Source organism: Suillus bovinus (genome assembly GCF_016758785.1).
Source record: "Suillus bovinus strain UH-Sbo-P2 chromosome Unknown EDB93scaffold_19, whole genome shotgun sequence".
NCBI lineage: Eukaryota > Fungi > Basidiomycota > Agaricomycetes > Boletales > Suillaceae > Suillus > Suillus bovinus.
The window spans coordinates 264623-288485 of record NW_024542075.1 but is presented as its reverse complement, the minus strand read 5'-3'; the positions used below and the strand labels follow the sequence as shown (position 1 = coordinate 288485).

Here is a 23863-nt window from a genome sequence, read left to right as displayed (position 1 = left end):
TGTTTTACTCAGTGGAACGGAAAACCCACAACTGCTGGCGGGCGTCATTCACTTACCTTTGCCATTCAATTTTCTCGAGTCATCTCTCAGGGTGATAAACGTTCAACTTGGTAGTATCGTAGTTCCTGGGCTGACTGGTACAAATCGCCAACTCGAGTTCAAATTTCGAGCCCTCATTCTCGACCCTTGAAGATGCCCATGCTCATATGGTTCTAAGATGAATCACAACTTGGGAAACTGTACCTCTCTTGAGTATTTGTTCCAACTGATTATGTAGTCAATTTACTGATGCGGCATGAAAGAGTCCTCGAGCCACTTGAAAGTTTATGTTACATCACATCCTGACATTCTGGGCGATCCAACTCGATGGATAGAGGGCATGGGATGGGACCAGAATAAATGGCCTGGAGCGCAATACCCTTATGCCGTATGTCTGTGTTTACTTTCTCTTCGCAGTTTCTCACAACCTCAAAGGACGACTTTGGCAGGGAACCACTTCTTCGTGGTCGACGGATACCTCTCGCCCGTATTGATGTTCGCGTCTCCTGGGCATCCAACCGCGTGCTACAGCTCATGGTACCCCTTCCTGGGAGGACATCGATGGCGGGCTGATTATTCGCGATGAGCACGGAAAACTCACTGGTGTGTTTCTCTTCTTCAGATGTTCTGTTCTTGAGGTAGTACCTCCTTGTCTGAAACCTATATGGAATCACAGGAATATTCGTTGATAACGCTATGGATCGCATTCCCTCACCACCCTTCAGCGAAACCCGTGCGATGGAGTACTTCACTCGCACTACTAGTGACGCGCTCGTGGTGGGTCTGACTAGCGTGCACGACGCATTTTCTGTCCCTGAAGAAATACAGTTCTACAGGAAGTACGTGACACATCCTTTCTCCAAAATATTGGATTAATTGTATTCTAGACTTTCAGAGACTCAGAAGATACCTGTCAGCTCTTTGTCTCCTTGAGTGTAGCACTTTACTGACACGCGCACCAGCTCCGGCTTTATTTCATGGGCAGTGTAAACTCTGATGAGTACTGGGGAAGCCAGATTCCAAGACTGATCCAGCACGGATTCGGTGGACGATGGATAGTGTGCAGCGTCAAACTTTTCGCAGATGGTCGGTCCTGTTCGAGTTGATTTTTTGTGTTTATATTGATCTCAATGAATAGGTGCGCTTGGTTCGTTCGGCGCTGCACTGCTTGAGTCCGTGAACACCCACTCATATTACCGTTCGAGCATGGACGTGCTGATATAAAAGATCTCAGTATAGTGATAATCCATCAACGAGCGGTATCATGCGCGTGCGGCCGGAAGCACTGACAAAGCTAGTAATGGAGTTTTCGACCGATGGTTGGCAAGTTGTAAGTGACCGATGTTTATGATCTTCTTTCATGCTTGCACTAGCTCACCTATTTGACCCTCACCACTAGAACGTCCACGGCATTGGCGACCGGGCGAATCATATCGTACTTGACATTTATGAGGATATGCTCGCCAACGCTTCGTTTTCCATAAACGTTTTGCAACCCCGTATTAAGCACACGCAAATATTGATACTAGATAATATCAAGCGAACTGGAAAGTTAGGTGGTAAGATTGTGGTAAGAGGTCCGGTTCTTACCTTGAGTTCGCGTTGTCGGTGGTATATGATTCCAGTGATTCCTAGTGTGCAACCAACCCATGCGTGAGTTCATCGATAGGCATTTCCTACCACCTGACTGATATATCTCGCCTTACAGGACAAGTGACATGTAGCATGCTGAGGATCGATTGGTAAGTTTCCTTCTTTCATCCGACTTAGAACACATCACGCTAGGTTCCTACAGGATTCAAAGAGAATCAAAGGCGCGTATGCGTATCGAACTCTACTCAAGTAAGTTACCTTTTCTTCCCGCCTTGTATCGAGCTGGAACTGATACCTCACAGTGCGTCTCCAACCAGAGTCTTGCCCCTTGGCTCTGACTTCCCTGTCGAGGGCATCTTGGTTTCTTCATGACTTTCTGTAACAGGTGACTCGCCTCATGGTCCTGGAGAATAATGAAATTCGCTGATCCGAAAGTTATTGATTACACTCTTTTTCTAGGTACCCATCCGAGCGCCTCACGCATGCTGAAGCATTCAAAAGGCATGACCCTCGATATTGCATATGCATCTTTCTCTGAGGATATTCTTGGTTCACTCTCCATCGGGAAGATAGCTGATTTCGTCGTTCTGGACCGTGAGATTATGATGGTGCCTATAGATGATATCCCGAGTGCCAAAGGGACAGCAACTGTCATCGATGGGGAGGTCGTGTACGGAAATCTATGACCAGCGGAACTATCTAATGTGAGCACTACCAACAATAAGCAGCTCTTGTCAAACTCTGCATCAACACTTGGATTAGGACTGGTACATTTGGTTCAATTGGGAGGAATAGTTAGATACAATGTACCCCTCATGCTCATTTTCTGAGTTAGTGCTGTGCGCGGGTATTGTTAGCGTCAATGAAGGTCCCAATCTTGCTTGTGAAATCAATTCAGCGGAACCTCTTCAAATATGCTCGCAGAGTATCGCGTACAACGATGCATATTGAACATTGGGAAGATCCGTGTGACAGTTTACTCGTCATGATCATGAAGTCATAATCGAACAGAGTGCCGTGATTCAAAGACGCAATCTAAAGAAATTCCTACTGTATGTAGAATCGACGTGGAACTAGCGCAACTGGGAATCGTGAATAAAATGACTGCCACCCGCACAACGGTAACCTGATGGTTGTTTAATCCATTGGTAGCCTCGCACGCAGACGCCGAGATTTCTCAACTTCTGCTGTATCTTCTCTTCTTCACGTTTCTTCCTCTCTTGCTCCAGACGCATCTGGCAGAGTGCAACAGCAGCTCTCTCCCTCGCTGCTTTTGCCTCCGCCTCTTGAATTCGAATCGCCTCCTGCTGGCGCCTGAGTTCTTCTTGCTCAGCCTGGTCTCGTGCCTTCTGCTGAGCGAGGGCTCGAGCTGCAGCCTCCGCAGCTTGTTGCCTTTGAGCAGCTCTACTCAATTCAGCGTCACGCCTCTTGATCTCCTCGATTGCTTTCCTTTTTGCCTCCTGCGCCGCTGCTTTATCTGCCTCTAACCGCTTCCAGACAGCATCAGCAACTCCTGGGTCACGCTGAACATCATTGGTAGACTGGGGCTGCGGGGCGCTTTGAACTGGTAACTGCATGTTTTTCCGTCGCTGATCTGGAATTGGCGGGATACTGCCTTGTGAAAGAATAGGAGAAGCAGTTTGGGCACCTGAAATAGAGAAAGGAGGCAGACTGCGTGAACTGGATGATGCAGGCGACGCCTGCTGAGAACCTCTGGGCTGCCTTGGGCGACGAGGAGTCGTTTTTGGAGTGACTTGTGCAGCAGACGAGGGAGTTGATGATGGGGGTGGCGGAACTTTCGGACGCGATGTGCTAGATGGTGCACTGGGGCGTGGGGGTGGCTTATTAGGTGAGTGGGATCCGCCCGGTGTGGAGGACGGCCCTGATTTCGGAGGAGGCTTTGGCGGCGACTGATTGGAAGAAGAGCTCTTTTGAGAAGGTGGTTTAGGCGGTCGAGATCCCTTGGTTGCGAAAGAAGACCCGGATTGAGAAGGGGGCGGAGGAGGGGCTGAATTGCTGGACGATGCCATCGGCAGTTTGCCTGACGGGGATGAAGTGGTTATACGTGGAATATTCAACCGCTGGCGCTGCTGATTGAGTAGGTCCTTCATGATAGCTATCGCCTCATCTGCAGTGAGTGATGGGTTACTCCCGGGAGTATTTGCTACAGCATTGAATGCATGATGGACAAGCCTCTGGGCAATGGTTTTGACGTCTCGGGCATTCCCCCAGTTCGACAAGCGTGACATCCGGTCAACTATAGTCTCCATCTCCGAGTAAGCAGAAGAAGTGGTATCAGCTAGCTCGGACAAGACAATCTGCGTCTTTTGCAATTCCTTGTCGAGCACTTGAAGACACTTGGCCGCCGTCATGTTGGTCAGAGTGATTTCTTCAGAGAAACGACTGGCGAGACCCGGATTGACACTCAAAAGAGTGTTCATCTCTTTCTCATAGCCTGCAAGAACGATAACCATCTTGTTCATGAACTTCTCGTTGGTCATGAGGCCGACGACCTCATCGATGGCTTCTTGCGCAAAATGCCCGTTACTAAGCCGGTACGCTTCATCCACGAATAGTACTTTGCCTAAGGCCTTCTCGAAAAGTTTCTTCGTCTTTGGGCCGGTGTGACCCACGTATTGGCCTACGAGGTCGGAAGCAGAACACTCGATAAGGTCAGATGAAGAAAGAAATCCCATATCATAATACACCTGGCCAAACTTCCTCGCAATGGTTGTTTTGCCAGTACCTGGGGATAAGTAAAGCATCAACATTCCGCTCCGGATAAGGAATTGTTACTTACCTGGGGGTCCTTTGAAAATGAAACTCGTTGGAATTTGTTTGCGCATATCCACACCAGTAGCCTTCATCGCACGAGCAATTTTTTGATAGTTGCCCAACTTCGTCACGATGTCGTCACAACCAACAAGATCCTCAAAGAGTTTTGTCAAATTGGCTGCAGCATTGCGATCACGATCCCAATCCGGATCAAAGTCTTGAGGCTCGAAGATTACATCGGAACGTTGATCGGGAGGGATTGATGCCTGACGTTTCTGATAGCGAGATTTCGCCAGGCCAAGCATGTTCTCCACCTCACCAGCATTGCCAAAGTTAGGACGGTTCTTGGCTCTGTTCAAAAGATCACTAGCAACTTGTTTCGCTGAGTCGGTGGCCTCAAGGTCCTGATCTTTCAGCTTGAAGTCCAAGATATCCCGCAATTGGGACTCGGTGAAGTCCTCGAAAGTGAATGCATTTTCAATGGCAAACCTACGAGCGAGCCCGGGGTTCACATTCTGAGTAGACACATCAGAATTTACACCCAGAAATTCGAGTGAATGTTTGAGCATACCTGGAACATCTCTTCCATCTGTTCTTTGTATCCCAATAACAAGACACAGCGATCTTCTCCAGGTACACTTTGAATCTCTGCGACCAAAGTGTCAATTACAGTCGCTTTGAATTGGTCCTGGGATCCAGAATTCTTGCTATACAGCATGTAAGCCTACCAGACGAGATCAATATTATAACCAGCTAGAATCTAGGGTCGCATACCTCGTCTATAACTAAGACTTTACCAACGGTACTATCCAATATAGCTTTGGTGTTTTTCTCTGTATGGCCAAGATACGCGCCCACAAAATCAGATGGATTCTTGACAACGACTAATAGAATGTCGTCATTTAACGGGCAGCCAATAACACAAGTATGGATTATCACCTTCACTGTTGCTCAAGAGTCCTAGTTCTGCGAGTATTTGCCCATAGAGCTTCGCAACTGTCGTTTTGCCGGTTCCCGGTGAGCCAAGAAAGACACGATTCAAAGACATCGCAAGAGGCTCTTTCTCTTGAAGCTCTCGGTGATAGTTCGTGTCGACAATGTCAAAGAAATTACGGACAGAGTCTTTGACGGAATCAAGACCTATCATTTTTTGTAATTTCTCCCAAGGAGCGCACTGTGGAAGGACCTGGGATGGGTCAGGACCGATGAAGTCCTCTTTGGTGATCAGAAAATCATCAGTAATCCACCCCTGTTGGCTTTGTTTCTTAAGTCGCTCGGCTAGTCTCTGGGCGACCTTCGCAAACATGTTTTGTAATGCACGAGCGTTTCCGAACCCCTCGCGACCGCGACCGCGTCCAAGTCGACGCACTGCAATTCGAGCATATAAGCCCCTGATGCCATCTTCGACCTTCATCTGTCCCGAATATCGTTTCTCAATGAGTGCTTCCAGCATCGTCAGAAGTTCTGCGTCGGTGTAGTCTGCAAACTTGAGAGAGTACGGAACACGACTGGGAAGACCAGGGTTATGCTCGAAGAACTTCTCCATTTGCTTGCTATACCCCGCGAGAATGAAGACGAGGGTACCCACTCGGTTCTCCATCTCAGCAAGCAGAAAGTCCAGCACCTGACCTCCTGTGTGCTGGTGTTCGCTGATGAGCTGGTATGCTTCATCGATGAAGATAGCGCCTCCTCCAACCTTCATAGCGTCTTCGATGAGCTTTTTCGCTCCGCCCACCCCTTCATGCGCTAAGCTTGAACCTGTCGTTTCAAGGAACGCATCGCCCGGGAGGACTTGCACTGATTCAAGGAACTGTGCATACAATCTCGCGACTGTGGTCTTTCCTGGAGGAATATGAGCGGCTAATTCATTAGATACTTGATGATTGCTCACCAGTTCCTGGATTACCGAGCAAAACCAGATTGAGACGCTCCTTATTTAGAGGCACGCCTTGCCGTTTCATCAAGTCAATATGGGCCTTGATACGGAGCACTTGGGCTTTCACATCCTCAAGCCCTGTCAACTCCATGATACCGTCGATGGCGCTGTTTTTTTCACCGTTGACTTGCTTCTGATGCAACCAATCCTGGTGGGCAGCCGACGTAGGTACTGCATTCATCGGCGACGTCGATGAAGGTTTGGGTTGTTGATGCTTCGGTTGCTGAGGATTGGAAGGAGTCTGGGTGGTCGGAGGTTTCGTTTTTGGTGGTGGGTTTGGCGACGGCGATGACGGAGGAGTAGGGTTTGGCGGAGGTACATTTGATTGAGGATTGGATGAAGGTGTGGGAGGTATGGGGTTTGTTGTCCTGGATGACGAAGCAGAACGAGCGGCATCAGCATGTGCCTGCGCAACTGCAGCCGCCTTCTGTGCATTGGCTCTGGCTGCCTCGATATCCTGGATTTTCTGTTTCATGGCATTCGCTCGCTGCTGCGCAACCTGGGCGTCAGCTATCGCATCCATTTCCGCCTTAAACTTAGCATTCAGCTCAGCCATTTGTAAGTCGTGTTCCAACTGCTCCTGTTCGCGTTGTATCTGACGTTGCAGTTCCTCTTCTTCTAATTTCTGCTTCAGTTCGAGCTCGCGTTTTCGCTTCTCCTCAGCACGTTCGGTTTCCTTGACACAAACCGGACAAGGGTCTGGCTTTGACTCATGGCATTTCCACTTCAGCTTGTGATTGACAGGGCACGTGTCCGAGTACGGATGTTGACATGGCATTTGTGAATGGTCTGAGATCTGATGACATTTTAGTGGGCAAGGATGGATGCCGCAGTTTAACATGGTGTTACTAGAGAGTGTGTGAGTAAGAGCTACACCAATGTCCAAATTCTTACCAGATTTCCGTGCATCCACCGTCGGGACAGAGAGTATCAAATTCGGAGGCAAATTTGATCAGGACCGTTCGATCTGGGTGTCGTTCACATTTGATCGGGAAGCCTTCGTACATGTGGTCGCCTTTTTTGACGAGCTCGAAGAATTTTCCCCATAGCTCCTTACCCTTCCGAGCGTTCATAAATGTCTGCGAGTTCCCGATCAGGATGAGTCCATTTCGAGCCCGGGAGATAAGCACGTTCAGACGTTCGGGGGAATTCATGAAACCGATGTCGTTGGCTTTATTGGACCTGGTCAGACTGGCGATGACGATATCACTCTCCTCTCCCTGATAATTATCTATTCAAAATAATGTTAGAGGTGCGCTGTAAGTCGAATAGCAGGAGATATTTACCTATCGTGGCAAGCCTGATGCGCTTCTTGGGCGTCTTGTCAGCTGAGGACATAAGTCCGGCGCGGATGAGATCGTGCGAATCGAGGTCATTGAGCACAGGGTCATTGTCCCTCTTCAGGACATCTCGAAGTCTTGAAAGCTGCCCGAGGTACGGTGTTAGAACGACTAGCTTCTCCGTCCCATAGCCTTGCTGGGCAAGGTAGCGTACGATCTTCCAAACCATTTCTACTTCATAGGTGTTCTGTTTTGACCCAGACGAAGCCTCATCACCTCTGTCTGAGATGCGAGAGTCGTCATCCTCAGGATGAGTGTGGTCAATGAAGATGACGTCGTTCTGAATACCGCGAATATTGTTACGGCCCTGGGTTTTGGGAGCATCCGTGAGGTCGGGGTATGTAATTTTCCTGATAAACGCCGAGATTTCTGGACGCATGCGATGTTGGGCTGTCAGAGTTTCGTGAGGAAAGCCCTTGAGAACTAGACGCTCGAATAGTGATCTGTTAAGCTCAAACCCATCACCCTTTTCAACAGTTAGCTTGTAGTTGTTGACTTTGGGACGTAGTTGCCTGTGAGTCGACTTCAGCGAGATGGACTCAAAATCAGCACTGGCTCACGTACTTGTGGTCACCAATGAGAATCATCTGGTTTGTGCTCTGACCCATTGCGGTGAGGACGTGGCTTTCTAGGATTTCACCAGCCTCTTCGACGAGAAGGACATCGGGATTCACCGCACGAATGTCCTGTGCAAACATAGCTGCTCCAGTCGTTGTGCATCCAATGATTCTCTTCCCCATGAGAGTTGCCACCCTAGCTTCCCCGAACTTGCGTGTCAGTTGATCTTGGCATTCGTTGTAGTTTGTACCAAGTGTGTGAATCTCCTCGAGGATTAACTTGCGTATCTCCAACTTCCATCTCTCTATCACGTCCCGGCGAGCGTCCTTAGGCATTTTCCAGATATCTTGTGCCTCACGTACATTGGGCTCGGATTTGAACTGCCCGGCATCAAATCCTCTGTCCCATCGAACGATGAGTTCCTCAGCATCGACAGGTTTGCCGTCCTTGCCAACACGGGTCATTCCCGAAGCGTCGTATTCAGGTACGTGGAATGCGTCGAAGTAGGTCGGTTCTTCAAATTCTATGTACATGAGGATGTCCCTGAAACCGATTTTCGAAGCTACGAATTTGTCCATGGCAGGTCTCTAGAGCTTTGCAGTGAAACGTCGACGACTTCTTCAAGTCGTCGATTATAGTCCAATCAGCTTTGGATCGTATGAAACGTTCTTTCTTCTGGCCCGCAATACCAAGATGGGCGACCTGCGCATTTGGTCTGCCGCCAAGGCGGACCATGTTAATGTCCGGAATCCCAATCTTCATGAGATCTTCCAGGAATTGATCTAAGGCATGGTTCGTATAACAGACTACAAGGATTTTCTGCTCGGTGTGATCGTGGATGGCCTTCGCAAGCAGCGCGCCAATGAATGATTTTCCGGTACCTTTAGGATGTCAACAAGATAGGTACGAATGAGTGGTTGATGAACACTACCTGGAGGGCCTTGGATGATGGAAAGCCTCTGCGTAAGTCCTGCCAATAGCGATGCTGCCTGCGACTTGTCAAGGACAATGCTAGATGAAAGCCCTAGGAGTGGCTTCAAATCCACGGACGGATTCATAGCAAGTGGACGCGTGACATGAGCTGCGGTCACTGCAGCGCTACCAATAGTGTTCCCATCCTTCCAGAACAGGAGCTCCTCTGACAGCGGAATGACTTGCGTCTTCTGTAGGGCCTTCAAGACCGGCTCGAACGAAAAGAGGGCGGTGTCAATCTGAATGAGTCGAATGGCATTGGATGATTGCAACTGAAGGAGAGTCTTCCTGATGCTAGCTTCCCCTTCCAGCTGAAGCACGATAACAGGTGGTTTCTGCGCAAGAAGTGCCTCGACACGATGGACGCTTGCGAGACTGATGATTTTATTTCCCGAAAGTATGCATACAAGAGACTGATTTTTGAGAATTCTGACGCCCGCGGGATCTTTTTCAAGATGAGTCTTGCGCTGCTTGTCGGGGACATTCTTCATCGACTTGAAATCGTCTTTGCATTTGAGTTTGATGCCCCACCGAGTCTTTTTATCATCTGTACCACTGTAAACGCCATCGAGTGTGACACCGTCGATGGTGAGCCCACGGTGACGCCCTTTCTTCTGCCCTGTAGCAGTCTGGAGCTCTTCTTTTATCTCATACAACATGTCTTCGCGCAGCAAGCGGAAGGTATTATCCAAGTAGTCAGCTGTACGAGTTGCCTCGCCATCAGGATCCTCCAATACGCTGCTCGGGCGAATGAAAGGAAGCTGCTGGCAGAGAATCTCGTCTGCAGTTGGAAGAATGGAGATCTCCCTGAAATCGTTGAAATCATTATCATGGCGACCACCAGGTCCACCGACTGCAGCGACAGGTGTACCGGACGTGAATGTGGAAAGGATGTGTTGGATACGGTAGCCAATGTCTTTGACAGTCCATTGCGGTGAATCGAGAAGCCTCGTAAGGATACTAGACTTCTTTGCGAGGTCACGATAAGACGATGTATTCCCCGTAGTAAGGTTCATGAGTCGAAGAAGGAGTACCGCGAATGCTTCCTGGGCTGGCTCATTGAGATTACCTTGATCAAATGCCTGGGTAAAGGCAGTCCAAAAAATGGGAGGATTAACTATGGCGGTGAGTAAATGATCCAACACGTCGCCGAGGTCTGTTGCTCGGAAGAGATATAACAGAAGCGTAGTTGCAGAACCATTGAGAAACTGAGAAGTAGTATTGTGACGCATGGCAGCTTGAACTGCACTTGAGCCGTGGGGGCTCTCAACAATTTTGTTGATGCAGGTCGCAGGGTCTTGCTGTGCACAAATCGCTTCTAAAAAGTGAGCGTAACTCCGTGCATCCGCAGTGACTCTGCCTTGAAGGATGTCGTTAAAACGTTTCTCAAGCTGAGCTTGTCGATTCATGAGAGGTAAGCTGGTAGTGATTATGCCTCGTAGGTTGTGGGTAGTTGAACGTTGAGTGTTGAGCGCAAAACTGCGGGCGCTCGTACGTGGGTACTGGGCCTATCTTCGGCCACGTTGTTGCAACATTGAATTAGCAGCGCCACAAACTTAATGATACTGATAGGACACTGATAGTAAGTCTTTTGTACGCGAGTCAACTACTAGTAACACACGAGATAATCCAGGGATCCACGTACCATTCGCAAATGATTCATGTAGAAACGCAAATCCGAGTACTAAAACAGAAAATGCAATCAATTACCGCGGTAGAGCTCAGCCGGGTTGGTGATACAGTACAAACGATCTGAGTTAGCCCTGGACTATGACGGCATCTGAACAAAAACTTAGCCCACAGATGAAAATGTTAACATCATCCTACCATCATGGAGAAGAGCAGTGGGCGACAATCCTGCAGAAGTCGCACTTGCAGAGGAGCCAGTGTCAGTGACAGTTGATAACAAACGATTCCATGCAGAAAGGTGAATAATAATTAATCTAATTCCTCGGTCTTGGCACTGATATGTGCTGCTTTCGTATGTTTGTCCGTTCAAGTTCATATCGACATACCCCATCGTACCGTGACCGTATCTCGGGCCTTTACTGCCGAGTACTATTTTTGACGTATTTGAGGCTCAACCTCAAGACCCATGACCTGATGGACGCTCGGTCTTACAGTTATAAGCTCAGCTCGTAGACATGATTCCCAGCAACTTACATCACTGGTTATCATGTCTAAAGGAGTTGCTCTAATCACTGGTGCTGGTCAAGGCATTGGTCGTTCCATTTCTCTTAGGCTGGCCGCTGACGGCTTCGACATCGGACTCAGTGATATTCCTACCAATAAGTCGAACCTCGAGGAAGTCGCACGGGAGATAATGGGGAGTTGTGCAGGACGAAGGGTCTGCGTACTTCTTGCAGATGTTACAGTTGAGGACGACGTTCGCAAGATGGTGGACAGCGTCGTGACTGAGCTTGGTGGTCTGGATGTTGTGAGTACGGATGCTACTGGCAGAGCTTCAAATCATTCTCATAATTGATGTCACTTCGAGATGGTCGCAAATGCCGGTATCATCGCAGTCGCACCATTGGTAGAAAGTAAGATATATGGTTCTACAAATCATATCTGCAACGTTGTACTACTAACTTCGCTCGACTAGCTACGTTGGCAGACTGGGAGAAGATCTTTGCCGTCAATGTCACAGGCGTATTTCTAAGCTACAAATATGCCGCTCGAAAGATGATCTCTTTAAATGAGAATCACAAACGAGGTCGGCGCATCATCGGCGCCAGCTCCCTACTAGGGAAAAGAGGTGCGTACATCCATCCGTAGGTTCTAACGCTCAATACATTCTTTCGCACAGGTGAAGAATACCTTGGCGCATATTCTGCTTCCAAGTTTGCAGTCCGAGGGATTACACAGTCCGCTGGTACAGTGTCTATCTACATTGCATTCTGATGATTCTGACAAGTGATTATATATCAGCTATTGAACTTGGACGCCACGGTATCACCGTGAATGCCTACGCCCCAGGACCAATTATGACGGCTATGGGTGAGTAAAGCCATAAACATGATATCTCGTGATGAAAGCTGAATGCTGAGCTTCAAAGTCGATGGACTAAATGAGGCAAGCATGAAGCTGACAGGATCATCTGACCCTAGTTGCTATAATGAAAAGGTAAGACTATTTAATAGGGCTGTCCTCACGACTTGCCTCAAGCTTTCCTCTTTAGTCTAAGAAGAATACATGTGTGGGGTATTTGGGGGTTCCAGACGACATTGCAGGACTGGTCTCTTACATTGCTTCTGCGGAATCTCATTTTATCACAGGTAAACATCATAGAACCCTTTTGCAACCTGTCTTGATCTGAAATAACCAACAGGACAAAGTGTAAGTATTCCTTTGAGAGCCTGTGCACGAAGGCTAACAACTGTGCAGTTCACGATCGACGGTGGGATGCGCTTTGATTAAATCTTGTTAGTTCAATGGTGGGGTCGGAAACTCACATACGCTAAAGCCTGCAGTTTTATCAACTCTTGTACAATATAGCATACTATATGCATGCTATCGATCAACATTCATGAACATCCCAATGATATCCTTTGCCGTGCAGGCTTCAAATGCGTTGAGACTACCTTGGATGTCGGTGTATCGCTTCAGATCTGCATTAGGATCCTCCTTTAAGCTTCAAGTTTTGTGCAGTGTATGCATCCTTTAAGGGTGGGGCTTCGCAAAATGCTGTCTGGAATATGCTATGATGTCTACAGTTGGTCTGTAACACTGTCAAGTCCGTGACACTATGTAAACTATCCATGGACGATCTGACTCATCCAGGTATGTACAAGGTCGATAAGTCCAAATAACCGTAGCCTACATATAGAAGTCATTTCACGAAGAAATAATCCATCGTCCGTTTATTCGACTAATTTTAACATGCGATTCATGTCCATCGAAACCGTAAGTCCCAAGTCACAACATTATAGTCTGTCTGGCACTCAGAATCTAGATGCAAAGGGAACTTCCTGAAGGGTTCAACGTTCAACTTGAATGGAGACATGACAGACTTGCAATGGCATACATACCGTAGTAACGTACACACCGATACAATGCAACTACAAGCCACATACGGACGTATCCACTTGGGCTGCCGTAACATCCACTCTTCCCAGCTCAGTGGCCAGGTTACCAGTCAAGGTGTTCATGGCCGCCTCTGAAACGGTGAAGCCAGCTTTGGATACGTCGACCACGAGGACAGCGACGGATTTATCTCCGTATGTGACGTTATAGCAGGTCCCGCACGCAGCGGAATTCCAGCCCGTCACGGTGTAAGCACCGCCAACGTTAGGGAATGTGGGAAGTGATCCAAGGGTCGTGTATCCCTTTGATTCAAGCCCGTTAGCGCCGTCTGAACAAGCGACGCTGGAAAGGGAGAGGGTGGCGTTGTCGTACGTGCTGTCATATGATAGGGTTTCTGTCGTTTGTGTTGAAGCGGCAAGGACAAAGACGGAGATGGAGAAGAGGACGGATGTGAATTTCATGACGGAAAGCACTTTGCTTGTGAGGTGTATGAGGTATGATAGTATAACTGAGGAACGAATGAACTCAAAGTTGGGGCCTAAGGTGCGGATTGCTTTTGAAAAGTCGCCTCCCTTTATACGTTTATGTTTCGACTTCTCAATTTGATACCTAGAAACTTTATGTGATCGTGTGGCGTGTCGAGAGAATCGTCGCACTCGGAAAATCATGACCGCATCATGTCCAGGTCATTAATTCGCGTTGGAAGAGCCATCATGGTCAATGCGGGAATCAAATATACGTGAGTGTAACAGTGGGATTAAAGAAGACCGAGCTTCAGGATTGATGATAATCTTCTGATTGGCATGGAAACTGTAAACTGTGGCCTGTCGGTCCTAGAACGTGTCTTATTGTTTAGCGGAAATGATCGAATATGTATTGCCAAGCTCACTGGCTGGAGGAACACGATGCAGAAAAAACACAGCTTGACCGGCAACGTGGAGTGGCTAAAACTATGCAACTAGTAGCGATGAGACAGTTGTCAGGTAAAGCAGACCCAGCGAGTGGCGGGAGACAATCGGAGATCTGGCAAGGTCTGGTAGCCAGATACATACAAGCATATGAAACAACCTAATCGTACCCAGTAGCTGGCCTTGTACACATTGGGAACAGCCCTCCGGGCACTTAGACCCGACAAAGTATGTACGCCACGAGGCCCACGAAGGAATTCGCACACGTAAGAGACTAACCCACTATATGTATATATTTTGCGGGTGAATCAGCAGCACTACATCCACGCGGAGGACGGCGAGTTCGAGAAGACGGCACTACGCGCACTTGTCATGAGCTGGCGCTTTTCATCATGATTCTTGTTGATAGGCGGTCTGTCAACCAGTAACAATTTCCGGGTGCTCCTTTTTATCCGAGATTGAGCCTGATGGTTGGCTGTGTCGGTAGAGTCGCATGTACAAATGGTGACCTGGGTGATGGATTCGGAAGCAATGGAGTAAGGCGTAGGCTGGACGTTGTCGACGGTCGTACCGATGGTAGCCCCCCTAGACAGAGCTGATGACGGACGTTTAAGGGGATGGGGTAGGGATGACGCATACGAAAATGAAGGTACTTACAGCACATCATTTATAGAATAACCTCTGTGACCTGGGCTCATCGGCCGACAAAGTGACGAGTATCCCAACTAAATCCCGAGAATTTGCCACTAATAGCAGCCTGAGGTAGTCAGCGCCCGTTTCGAATATTACCAGAGAGAATGCTGCTGCCTGCAGTGTGCTTGACTTCTTGAAGTAAAAGGTAGTAGCCAGTGCAAACCGAGAAATAGCAAAAGTAAACACGTTCAAGTGCTGTTAGAAGTGACTCAAGGATGAGAAGGTACGAGAAAGAATGATAACGAAGGACTGACGATGGTATAACAGATACTTGAGACACATGATTCCCTACAATTCGTCCAGGCGTCGATGATCGTTGTAGGTCCATACGGTGCGTGTTTCGTTGTTGTTGTTCAATACATCCGAAGTCTCCAATGGGGTAAAATTATTATTTCCCACCAAGTTCTAGTTAGCGCCTAGAGGCTGTATATTTCATGACCATGCTGTATCGCAGAGATCGTTTAACAGCAACAACATGAATGACACAATTACACCCAGCTTTATTGTCCCAATAACCCGGTCGGATTTCAATCTCAATACATCTAACGTTGCTGGATTCTTCGGTGGCGATGAAGCGATCGCTGCGATGTCTACTGTCCATCTCTATCGTGGACGGCGCTGGCTGGGCTGGTATAACTTGCCAGGAAGCTATGCAGTCGCCAAAAAGTTCGGGCAGCTTTCAAAATCAAGATTCTGGGATGGTCTTTTCCCTGGTCCAAATCTCACACCCGCTGAGGTATTTGGGCTAGATGGAAAACCTGGCCCTCGTTATTGGGGTGTTTTCTCGGGCACAGAGATGGCCACAGGTCACCTGGCGTACCTTATGGTACAGAAGACGAAAGACATTGATCCAGAGGCGGAAGTGGAAGGGAGGGAGACTACACCTTTGTCCGTCACCATCGTCGATGTCAGAGACGGTGTGGTGAAACACTTGGACCGGGCGCCTATGATGAGCATCCATCATGCTCTCTTGGCCGCTGTTCCCATTACTGTCAGTCTCGCAACATGCGTAATTTCTGCTCTTTCAGGAGATGGGCTAGCATTCGCCCTCATCATGTTAGGAATCATTTCAAACGGCATATCTTGCCTCGTGATGGGCACCGCCCGACTCGAATTTGCTTCCGTTAAGGAAGCCGCTCCGGGCGTACCGCCTGCAGACGGGATACTCCTCATGCGAACCGATGTAGTCATCCTCAGAGGTGCAGAGAAAGACATCGATCCGATAACCAAAGGGAATTTTGATCTGAAAATCACCGGCGGCCCAGAGTTTAGACGAATTGGACTCTGCTCGCTTCTCCTCCTCTTTCAATTCCTTCTCCAGCTCCTTCTTATTCCCCAAGCAACGACGTTCGGGCAGATCATGTTCATCACATCGCTTGCAGCTTCATGGGCATACAACTCGTTTCTAGCGTCGCTGGAGCAGGAGAAGATACAAACCGATATCCTGTTGAAAGCGCTTCATCATCCGCCCATGTTGAAAATTGCGTTGAAAAACAGAGCTGCTCAGGCAGTTTTTGCATGTTTGGTTCTTAGCGATGAGACCCGGAGGCCTCCTAATTCTGATTTCAAGCCAAAAGAGGTGTTGCAGTGTTTCATCCCGAACGAAACAAGAGTATGGAATGCATGGAGAAACAAGGTAGTGGAGGTACTGGAAAAACACGGGGAAGAAAAGTCGTTCGACCTTAACTCTAGCGATCTGTCTGGGTTTAGAGATGGCGAGAAGAAACTCCTGACGTCATTGCTTCATGACGCCCACAATGCGTATAGAGGCTATCAAAATCACATACACAAGATTCGATCTATTTCTTCGTCAAACGAGAAGCAATTATCTTAACCCGACAATTATGTTCAAACGTTCCGTGTTGTATTAAATACTTGTTGTAACATAGAGGCCATAAGTGCTAGTATAAATGAATATGTGAAGATGGAATTGAAATGACTCGAAGCCCCTCAACTTCCGCTGGATGTTCCAACTCATACCGCCATCTCCCCCATCGCTTCGACGACTCCTGACCCGATTTCACTCTTCTCCTGTGAGACCGTGGTCGACGCGCTCACACTACGGGCCCTAGGAGTGAGAAAATCGACAGCAAGCCTAGACCCTGTAGGAATCATCGGTAGCACCTGCATCGTCTTCTCTACATCCGGCCCAAATTCGGCAGGATCGACGACTTTGGGCATAGCGCGCCCGCGTCGGAAATGGTACTTGGGGCGTGTAAGAGTGACATTGGCATCGGATTGAGCACGCTTGAGGTTAGAGACCTGCGCAGACGTCGTGATACTCGTCTTTTGGGAGTGCGAGCGGAGCATGCGCGTAGGTTGTGCAGTGGGCGAAGATGCAAAAGGGAGGCGAATTACAACTTCGCGTGGGTGGGAGTTGTTTCTGGACAGACGGGCACTGCGTCGACGCTGTACATTCCCTTGGGTGCTGGTCAGGAAGTTAGCAATCTCGCTGCTGTCTGATGCAAGCAGAGGAGAGGCTGAAACGTCAAGACTCTCGAGGAGGCGTGAGCCCGACGTAGTAGTCACACGACTAGGTGGGGGTGGTGGCATTCTTTGGTGAAGCACGCCTCCTCTTTCTCAAAGGCTCCTCTTGTTCTTGCTCCTCCTTGAGAATTTCCAAGCGCGGGCGGCGCATGGCAAGTGGGCTAGAAGGAATACCGGTAGTTCGCTCGTCCGTTACACTCGAGTCGATATCCATATCCCAGGGTGCTTCATCTACTGCCGCACCCATGCTCTTTATCCGTACCGCCCTAGGTGCGGCTGGAACGGGTGGGACCGACTCTCGCGCGTGGATCCCAGTTAGGACCTCTATCGCTCCCCGGATATCTGCATCTTCCACATCATCGCCGCATACAATTTGCAGTGCCTTTGGCAGACGTTCATTGATGTTCTGAGCGACACGTACAAGTTCAGGGCGAGGCATGGTAACAAGGTCCTCATGGCAGCAGAACGGTGCACGTTGGAAGGATGTGATGATGATACTGTCGGTGGACAGAGACGCGGTCTGGAGGGCGACCGCAGGGGGAGGAGTGTATTGAAGGGGGCGACTAATTGACGGCCTTATAGTATCCGTGGAGTGCGAACGTGGACGGGAATTCATGCCGATTTGGAGCGGAGAACGCAAGAGAGAAGTTACACGCCGAATGGGAGTCTGGGATTTGGCGAGAGGGATAGAAGAGACAGGCATCGACGAGGATCTGTTGGTGAGACGCATGGTGATCACAGAGAAGAGGAAGTTGGTGGGACGCTATGAAAGCAGCCATGAAATATGACAACCGATTCGAATGGAGGCTGACTGCGAAGCATTGCATCAGACGTCGGGAGTGGTCAGCCACCAGTACTCGCAGTTCATGATGTCCTCTAAACCATCGGGATATTGGTATGTTCTGAGCCTCAGATTACGCGCATTGCTGTTGGGAATCTAGAAAGATCAAAATGATCAATGTAGGGGGCCTTCGATATCGAGAAATGGCTCAGTGCGTACCCTCGATTGGAGCGGTTGGACAGTTAGTGGGCTACTAGTGCTTATCAACTTACCCGCCGAGTACCAGCTGCTAATAGTGTTGTTCATTCTACAGATACCATTCTGGCGCGTAATGAAAGCACCTGCTTGAAAACGCTGTGCCTTCGGATGAAAATCACGTGACCACGTGGTGTATTTGATAAACTCATAAGAACGTTCGCTGTTTAGCACTAAACTCTAACTCCAGTTCGATGATAGCCAAGCTAGAAGTTGGGGATTCAATCAAAATCCGCACAAAGATACGTCGAGGTACCAGTACGCGATAAGCACACGTTCAACAACGCACGTTTTCTCCTGCCGTCACGTATGTCGAGCAAAGAGTTCATGTTCGCGGTCTGTCGATAGCTTCTTGAAAAAAAAAATCTCGCATGTTTTATTTGGCTGAGTGTATGTGTGAATAGCAAACGGCAAACAGGATGATTGATTACGATAGATGGTCTGACGTTCGGAAGGATAAATACAGTGGGGACCGCTTGCCCTCAGTTGCATTGCCATTATTACCTCACGTGATGACGTATGGTACGAGAGCGGTCACAGGGCGCCTGGGATTTAGAGGACATGGAGATACGACTCCAACTCTAAGTGTAGTCAACAAATGACTGTAGCTTCCGTGCTGTCCGAGGAGGAAACTTGAAAGCAACTAGCTTATCACCGAACGTCCGCGAAATGTTTGCTACCCCAGTTTTTAGTGCTGTAAAAATTGAACTGTTAACCAATTTCTGGGCGAGGCATAAAGTCACAAACCATCTGAAACAACAACCAGTACGTCAGAGGCCCTGGCAACTTCTAAACGCATCATCTCTTTTTCCTCCAATATTTTAGTGTCGCCTTGAGAGAGTTCATCAGGCGTCGGTGGTGTGTACTTCGCGTTCACCTCGATCTGATACTGTTCGATTGCAGATAAAAACGAGAGGAAAGCTTCGATGATGCGTGGTATGTCCCTTTGAACCACACCATACCGATCTTCGCTCAGGGAAGCACAGACGAAGTGCGATAGCGCTGTTGCTGAGTTCAATATTGCACATCAAGTATGAAAATTGGCCGCACCTTCAATAATGAGTGCATCAAGCTCCCTATTTGGCAAGCAAACTTCAACGACCTTATTCAAGCGCTCTCGATAAAACCATTTATTCCATCTGATCGCCGACTCCTTCAACCAAATTGGACAATAGCCCACAACGAGATCCCCACTACGCAATTTTACCTGTGCAATAAAGCTGGACATGACATTCGATGCAGGTTTAGCCGGGACGGCATCGGTGGAAGGGGCAGCCGCAGATGACGGCGCCACAGACCGAAAGAGCTCTGGAATGTGCATTTGGCTAGCACGTTCCTCCATTTCACCTGCCACAGCCTCAGCAGCTTTCGAGAGCTCTGAATCCGACGAAACCGAATCCAGCATACTGCTAAGAGGAGATTGTCGCGGAGCCTTGAAAATGGCCTTTCGAATCAGAGGGGTCGATGGTGGATCCTTGGGTTTGGGGATTGTTGGTGCTACAACGACAGGAGGGGTGATCGGTGCGCCGCGTCGCAGGAATGTTTGATAATCCTGTCCAAGACGGAGGAGAGATTGACGGGCTAGGACGCTCCACAAGCTCGGGCTATATTTTTGGTCACCAAATAGGGCTATTCTACGGGCGCTCCCTGCCGAGGATTCGTCCGAAGCGAGGTCTGCTAATTCAGAGTATGCAAAGTGTGCGAACACCGTGTCTTGAGTCGTAATCCCCGATACAACTGTCACATTGGGATCTGCAGTAAGGGCTCCAACTTTGATCGGCTGAAAGAGGCCTTAGAATGTAGATTTTTCGTTGCAAAAGATAATTACCTGGGGAACATACGCATCAAATAGCGACTCCGCGAACTCCCAACTCATCAGAGTCACAAAGCCCATCATAAACGATCGAACCAAAAGCGACCAGTGTAATATAGGTAGAGTTAGAGTCCATGTACCCTTTGCAAAATGTGCAACAAACGGCCGGATGATACTGCTCACCACCGGAAGCTTTAAGAGTAGTGGAAGGATAAGCATCCGCGATAAACCAAAAGCGACGCCATATAGCATCAATGAAAATGAGGTGAAGAGAGCCATTGTTAAAATCTGCTTCAGAACATTGCTCGTGGCATATGGCTACGGGTGGATCGTCAAACATGGTCCAAAAGAAAGGAAAACACTCACAAGTTCCGAGGAATTTACATTTTTCGTCCACCTGAACACGAAACGGTCCAACATGATGTTTCGAAGCAAGAAACTAGTAGCTAGCCACAACTGGGCCAGGATGAGGAAGAGCAGTCGGCCATTGAGGTAATAAGGATGTTTCCTGGTAGCCATCTCAGCATAACAATACTCGGGATATGCAACTCTCTTCCGGGCATATACAGTAAGATCACATACCTCGACTTTACGAAGACATTCAAACGAAGATTTTCACGTTCTTCCGATGTAAACGAGCTCATGTAGAGCGTGATCAGCATCAATGTACATGACATGTACACCGCCCAGCAGCGTCGCGTGCTTGGTTTTGAAATAGCATTCGTGAGTATTTTGGCTGGTGAAGTTGCCGGTGTGGCGGCAGCTATGCAATAGATATAAGACAAAAGCATCCACATAAGTTAAATTAACTCACAGGTAAGATAAACCTTCCTCATGGCAATCACGGGCAACACACCAACGAACCACTTGAGGCACGCCATCATCCAAGTTCCGGGCGAAAGCAACCTGGCGAAAGCGCTCGTCTCATCCTCTCCACCCAGAAGAATGCTGACGACTAGGGTAAATGCGGCGGAGAACACGAATATGTTGTGAGTGAGTCGTTGTCGAAGGGCGGATCTGACAAGGAGTTCATAAGTTTGAGAAGCAGATGGGACGGTCGGGGACAAGCGCGCAGTCAGTGTGGATGTTATTGCTCGTGTTCGTATAGATTCTCCCATTCCGGCAGACATCGTACGCTTGAACTATTCCAGCTCTGAGTACCTGTCGCCACAGTATAACAGTAAAAGTTGTTGGTGAAACTTTGAAAGAGACGATGGCCCGCGTTGTTGACGTTTGAAATGCACCCCCAAAAACGGCGAAGGTAATAGGGTTAGGGTCTTCAAGTTGATCCTAGCAATTCAAACACAAGTTTACTGGTATCTTCTGTACTTGAATAGACTATGATATATCCTCTTTCATTATTTTTGACATACACGCATGACTAGCTAGAAGCTTGTGTATAAGTGTATACAGGAAGTGTTGGTCAGCAGACAGCGGTTTATCCACGAGATTGCTACCCTGTTGCGGACTTGCGGTATTACCGGTCCGGGCTACTCGACTTCAATGACCTAGGAACATACTGCAAGAATAAATATGAAGCGCTAAGCAATTTTAAAGCAATCGATTCAGAGCGCTACAGACGGATTGAGCGTAAGCGATAGTGTATATATAGCGATTTGTTGGTCAATCGCTTCTTTTTGTACATGTCCAAATTCTCTCACACAAGTAGGACGTGCACACGTTCGTTTGACACGAACAACGTGCTCAGCCAAAAGTCAGTAGTAGACGCTCTTGAGCCTTATTACTAGTAGTGCTGTAGCTGTCAGAAAGCTGTTCATGGCACTGCAGGTCTCTTCACATAATAGCGTGACAGAGTCTAGGGTGATGAACCCACCGAGTCACTGAGTGGCCAAGTCCGAGTTCGTATGACTGTGTACTTTTCTCTTGACAAAAATGGGCCGGTGCATATTCGCTGATTGCCAAGGTTCGGAACCATTGACATATCGGTAAACGTGCCATAAACTGCCATTATTGGGTTCTTTAAATTTACAGCTCAATGAGCGGGAGATAAGTTGGTTCCTTCTCTCGCCCCTTCACGTCCGTGCCATGTTCGACGTGTCCATCGAGGATGCGATACCCCCTGCGTTTTTGTATTCATTTCTGGCCCTCATAACCGCTTATCACGTTTTTGCGCCTCTGTGTTCTACAGTCAAACAACGGTCATGGATATTGACCACCATCAGTAGTGCCGCGATGTCTCTAACGAGTCTACCTCTTTTCGTTCACTATCTCAGTTCGGGTGGAGATTTGACAGGGATAAGGTCGACGCCATGGACGGAGAGCACCGGCCGATTCTTCCAAGCATATCTTGTCACGTATGTCCGAGTTCTTCCTTTCCGAAGCCTGCGCTGATACGATGTCTCTATAGAGACCTATTGATGGGCGTGACTTACTATCGTAGCAAAGTTAACTTGCTAACAGGCTGGATTCACCACTCGCTATACATTGCCATCGTCGAATATACCTGCCGTATGGGCTGGAGTCATCTGTTTGCACTGTGTGCCGTGATGGAGGTGAAATTCCAATTCTCATAGCTTATCTCTCTACATATCGAGCGCGCTGAATTGATACAGGTACCTACCTTCGTTCTGGCCATGGGAAGTCTCAACTCCCGCTTCCGCTCAGACGTGGTCTTCGCATTATCATTTCTTGCGACTCGGATCGTTCTTCATGTATTTTTATGCGCATCCATGGTGGCCAGCCGGCACCACGTCACGAATGATTCATATGGCCCAGGCCTTCTCATGATCTGCATCTTCCCTCTTCACGCATTCTGGTTTTACGGGTGCCTGAAGGGATTCGTCAAGCGTGCCAAGTCCCCAAAGCCTCAGCCCGTCAGTCAAGGCACTGTTACGACATCAGGTCAGTGGCGCTACTTGTACTTTAGATGCCGTCACTTAGCCCCAGTGCCGCGCTTGTTCAGGGTTTATTTCCTTGCGTGCAAGGCCTTGGACGCTGCCACGCCGCCGTGGCACGCTCAGGCAGGCTGTCCGTGCTTGGGATAGACTCGAGATCAGAAAGGCAGCTGGACGTTTTGGAGATGTCCAGCGCCGTCTGAGAGCTTCATTACCTGCAGCGCGCGAGCATGTGTATGCTTATGTTGGATTAGAGAGGCCCCCCAGCGGAGGGCCGCAACAGACTGGTGCTGAGACGGAAACCTCTTTTTGATATAGAGAGATATTACAAGGTGTAGTGTCTTTCCTTCCTGTATACCTCGATGGTCCATGTGAGATAACTTTATACTAGACGATTTATACCCATACCCTGTAGTAATAGTATATCAGGACAGTGACGACCTTTACGACCTCTGCCTTTTATCTACCATGTTTTAGATGCCATGTACCTCTGCTTTATGTACTCATGTACTTATGCGTTTCATTGGTCATCTTCCTGAAATGCCTATACGTCTCTACAGTCATACATGGCCGCCTGGCGAAATGGCATCGCGTCTGACTACGATAGTACGGCGATCAGGAGATTGCAGGTTCGACCCCTGCGGTGGTCATTTTTGGCGCTTGTTTGTTTTGGACCAGTTAAACGCCAAACACAGAAATACAACGCGACTTAAATTGCTGGATAACTTCCGAGGCACCTACTATTCGAAGAAGATGCTTTTACGGTGCCTGTGGTGTGCGACATACCATGGGAATCTTTGACCTGCCAGGCTTGGGGCCGTCAATGGTCTTT

General features: G+C 48.5%; 8 protein-coding genes and 1 non-coding gene across 9 annotated transcripts; 5 read left to right on the top strand and 4 right to left on the bottom strand.

Annotated features, from left to right (window-relative positions):
* Positions 1 to 295: 295 nt before the first annotated feature.
* Positions 296 to 2318, top strand: EDB93DRAFT_1103074 (uncharacterized protein; the record flags this gene model as incomplete). Its single annotated transcript, XM_041447271.1, has 12 exons — positions 296 to 427; positions 457 to 526; positions 571 to 642; positions 716 to 878; positions 927 to 951; positions 1002 to 1125; positions 1178 to 1211; positions 1279 to 1369; positions 1439 to 1598; positions 1748 to 1781; positions 1835 to 1881; positions 2092 to 2318. The coding sequence occupies 12 exons, from the start codon at positions 296 to 298 to the stop codon at positions 2316 to 2318; spliced, it is 1179 nt and encodes a 392-aa protein (XP_041308910.1).
* A 387-nt stretch (positions 2319 to 2705) lies between these two features.
* Positions 2706 to 10622, bottom strand: EDB93DRAFT_1274169 (P-loop containing nucleoside triphosphate hydrolase protein; the record flags this gene model as incomplete). The annotated part of the gene is made up of 11 exons (XM_041454378.1): positions 2706 to 4378; positions 4433 to 4922; positions 4979 to 5131; positions 5182 to 5291; positions 5347 to 6249; positions 6299 to 7191; positions 7238 to 7574; positions 7630 to 8195; positions 8248 to 8764; positions 8808 to 9122; positions 9173 to 10622. 11 exons carry the CDS (start codon positions 10620 to 10622, stop codon positions 2706 to 2708), a joined length of 7407 nt encoding a protein of 2468 aa, XP_041308909.1.
* Positions 10623 to 11389: 767 nt separating this feature from the next.
* EDB93DRAFT_1249285 (NAD(P)-binding protein) lies at positions 11390 to 12633 on the top strand (the record flags this gene model as incomplete). Its single annotated transcript, XM_041452836.1, has 9 exons — positions 11390 to 11650; positions 11711 to 11756; positions 11819 to 11971; positions 12023 to 12088; positions 12145 to 12213; positions 12272 to 12339; positions 12395 to 12491; positions 12545 to 12552; positions 12601 to 12633. 9 exons carry the CDS (start codon positions 11390 to 11392, stop codon positions 12631 to 12633), a joined length of 801 nt encoding a protein of 266 aa, XP_041308908.1.
* A 641-nt stretch (positions 12634 to 13274) lies between these two features.
* On the bottom strand, positions 13275 to 13700 carry EDB93DRAFT_1240008 (Cerato-platanin; the record flags this gene model as incomplete). Its single annotated transcript, XM_041451703.1, has 1 exon — positions 13275 to 13700. The coding sequence occupies one exon, from the start codon at positions 13698 to 13700 to the stop codon at positions 13275 to 13277; it is 426 nt and encodes a 141-aa protein (XP_041308907.1).
* Positions 13701 to 15220: 1520 nt separating this feature from the next.
* Positions 15221 to 16770, top strand: EDB93DRAFT_1138748 (uncharacterized protein). The gene has a single exon (XM_041449231.1). The coding sequence runs from the start codon at positions 15316 to 15318 to the stop codon at positions 16672 to 16674; it is 1359 nt and encodes a 452-aa protein (XP_041308906.1). The 5' UTR covers positions 15221 to 15315; the 3' UTR covers positions 16675 to 16770.
* An 873-nt stretch (positions 16771 to 17643) lies between these two features.
* On the bottom strand, positions 17644 to 17859 carry EDB93DRAFT_1039930 (uncharacterized protein; the record flags this gene model as incomplete). The annotated part of the gene is made up of 1 exon (XM_041444540.1): positions 17644 to 17859. A coding segment is annotated over one exon (216 nt), but the record flags the coding sequence as incomplete, so codon positions are not given.
* An 853-nt stretch (positions 17860 to 18712) lies between these two features.
* EDB93DRAFT_1138745 (nucleoporin protein Ndc1-Nup) lies at positions 18713 to 21500 on the bottom strand. Its single transcript, XM_041449230.1, has 7 exons — positions 20991 to 21500; positions 20759 to 20939; positions 20543 to 20684; positions 20192 to 20494; positions 19414 to 20143; positions 19111 to 19365; positions 18713 to 19057 (listed from the first exon to the last, which is right to left on the bottom strand). The coding sequence occupies exons 1-7, from the start codon at positions 21304 to 21306 to the stop codon at positions 18945 to 18947; spliced, it is 2040 nt and encodes a 679-aa protein (XP_041308904.1). The 5' UTR covers positions 21307 to 21500; the 3' UTR covers positions 18713 to 18944.
* A 458-nt stretch (positions 21501 to 21958) lies between these two features.
* EDB93DRAFT_1138740 (uncharacterized protein) lies at positions 21959 to 23687 on the top strand. The gene is made up of 5 exons (XM_041449229.1): positions 21959 to 22100; positions 22169 to 22491; positions 22545 to 22689; positions 22750 to 23038; positions 23100 to 23687. The coding sequence occupies exons 2-5, from the start codon at positions 22223 to 22225 to the stop codon at positions 23342 to 23344; spliced, it is 948 nt and encodes a 315-aa protein (XP_041308903.1). The 5' UTR covers positions 21959 to 22100; positions 22169 to 22222; the 3' UTR covers positions 23345 to 23687.
* On the top strand, positions 23600 to 23681 carry EDB93DRAFT_t58. Its single transcript has one exon. It is a non-coding gene; the product is annotated as a tRNA-Arg (tRNA).
* Positions 23688 to 23863: the final 176 nt, after the last annotated feature.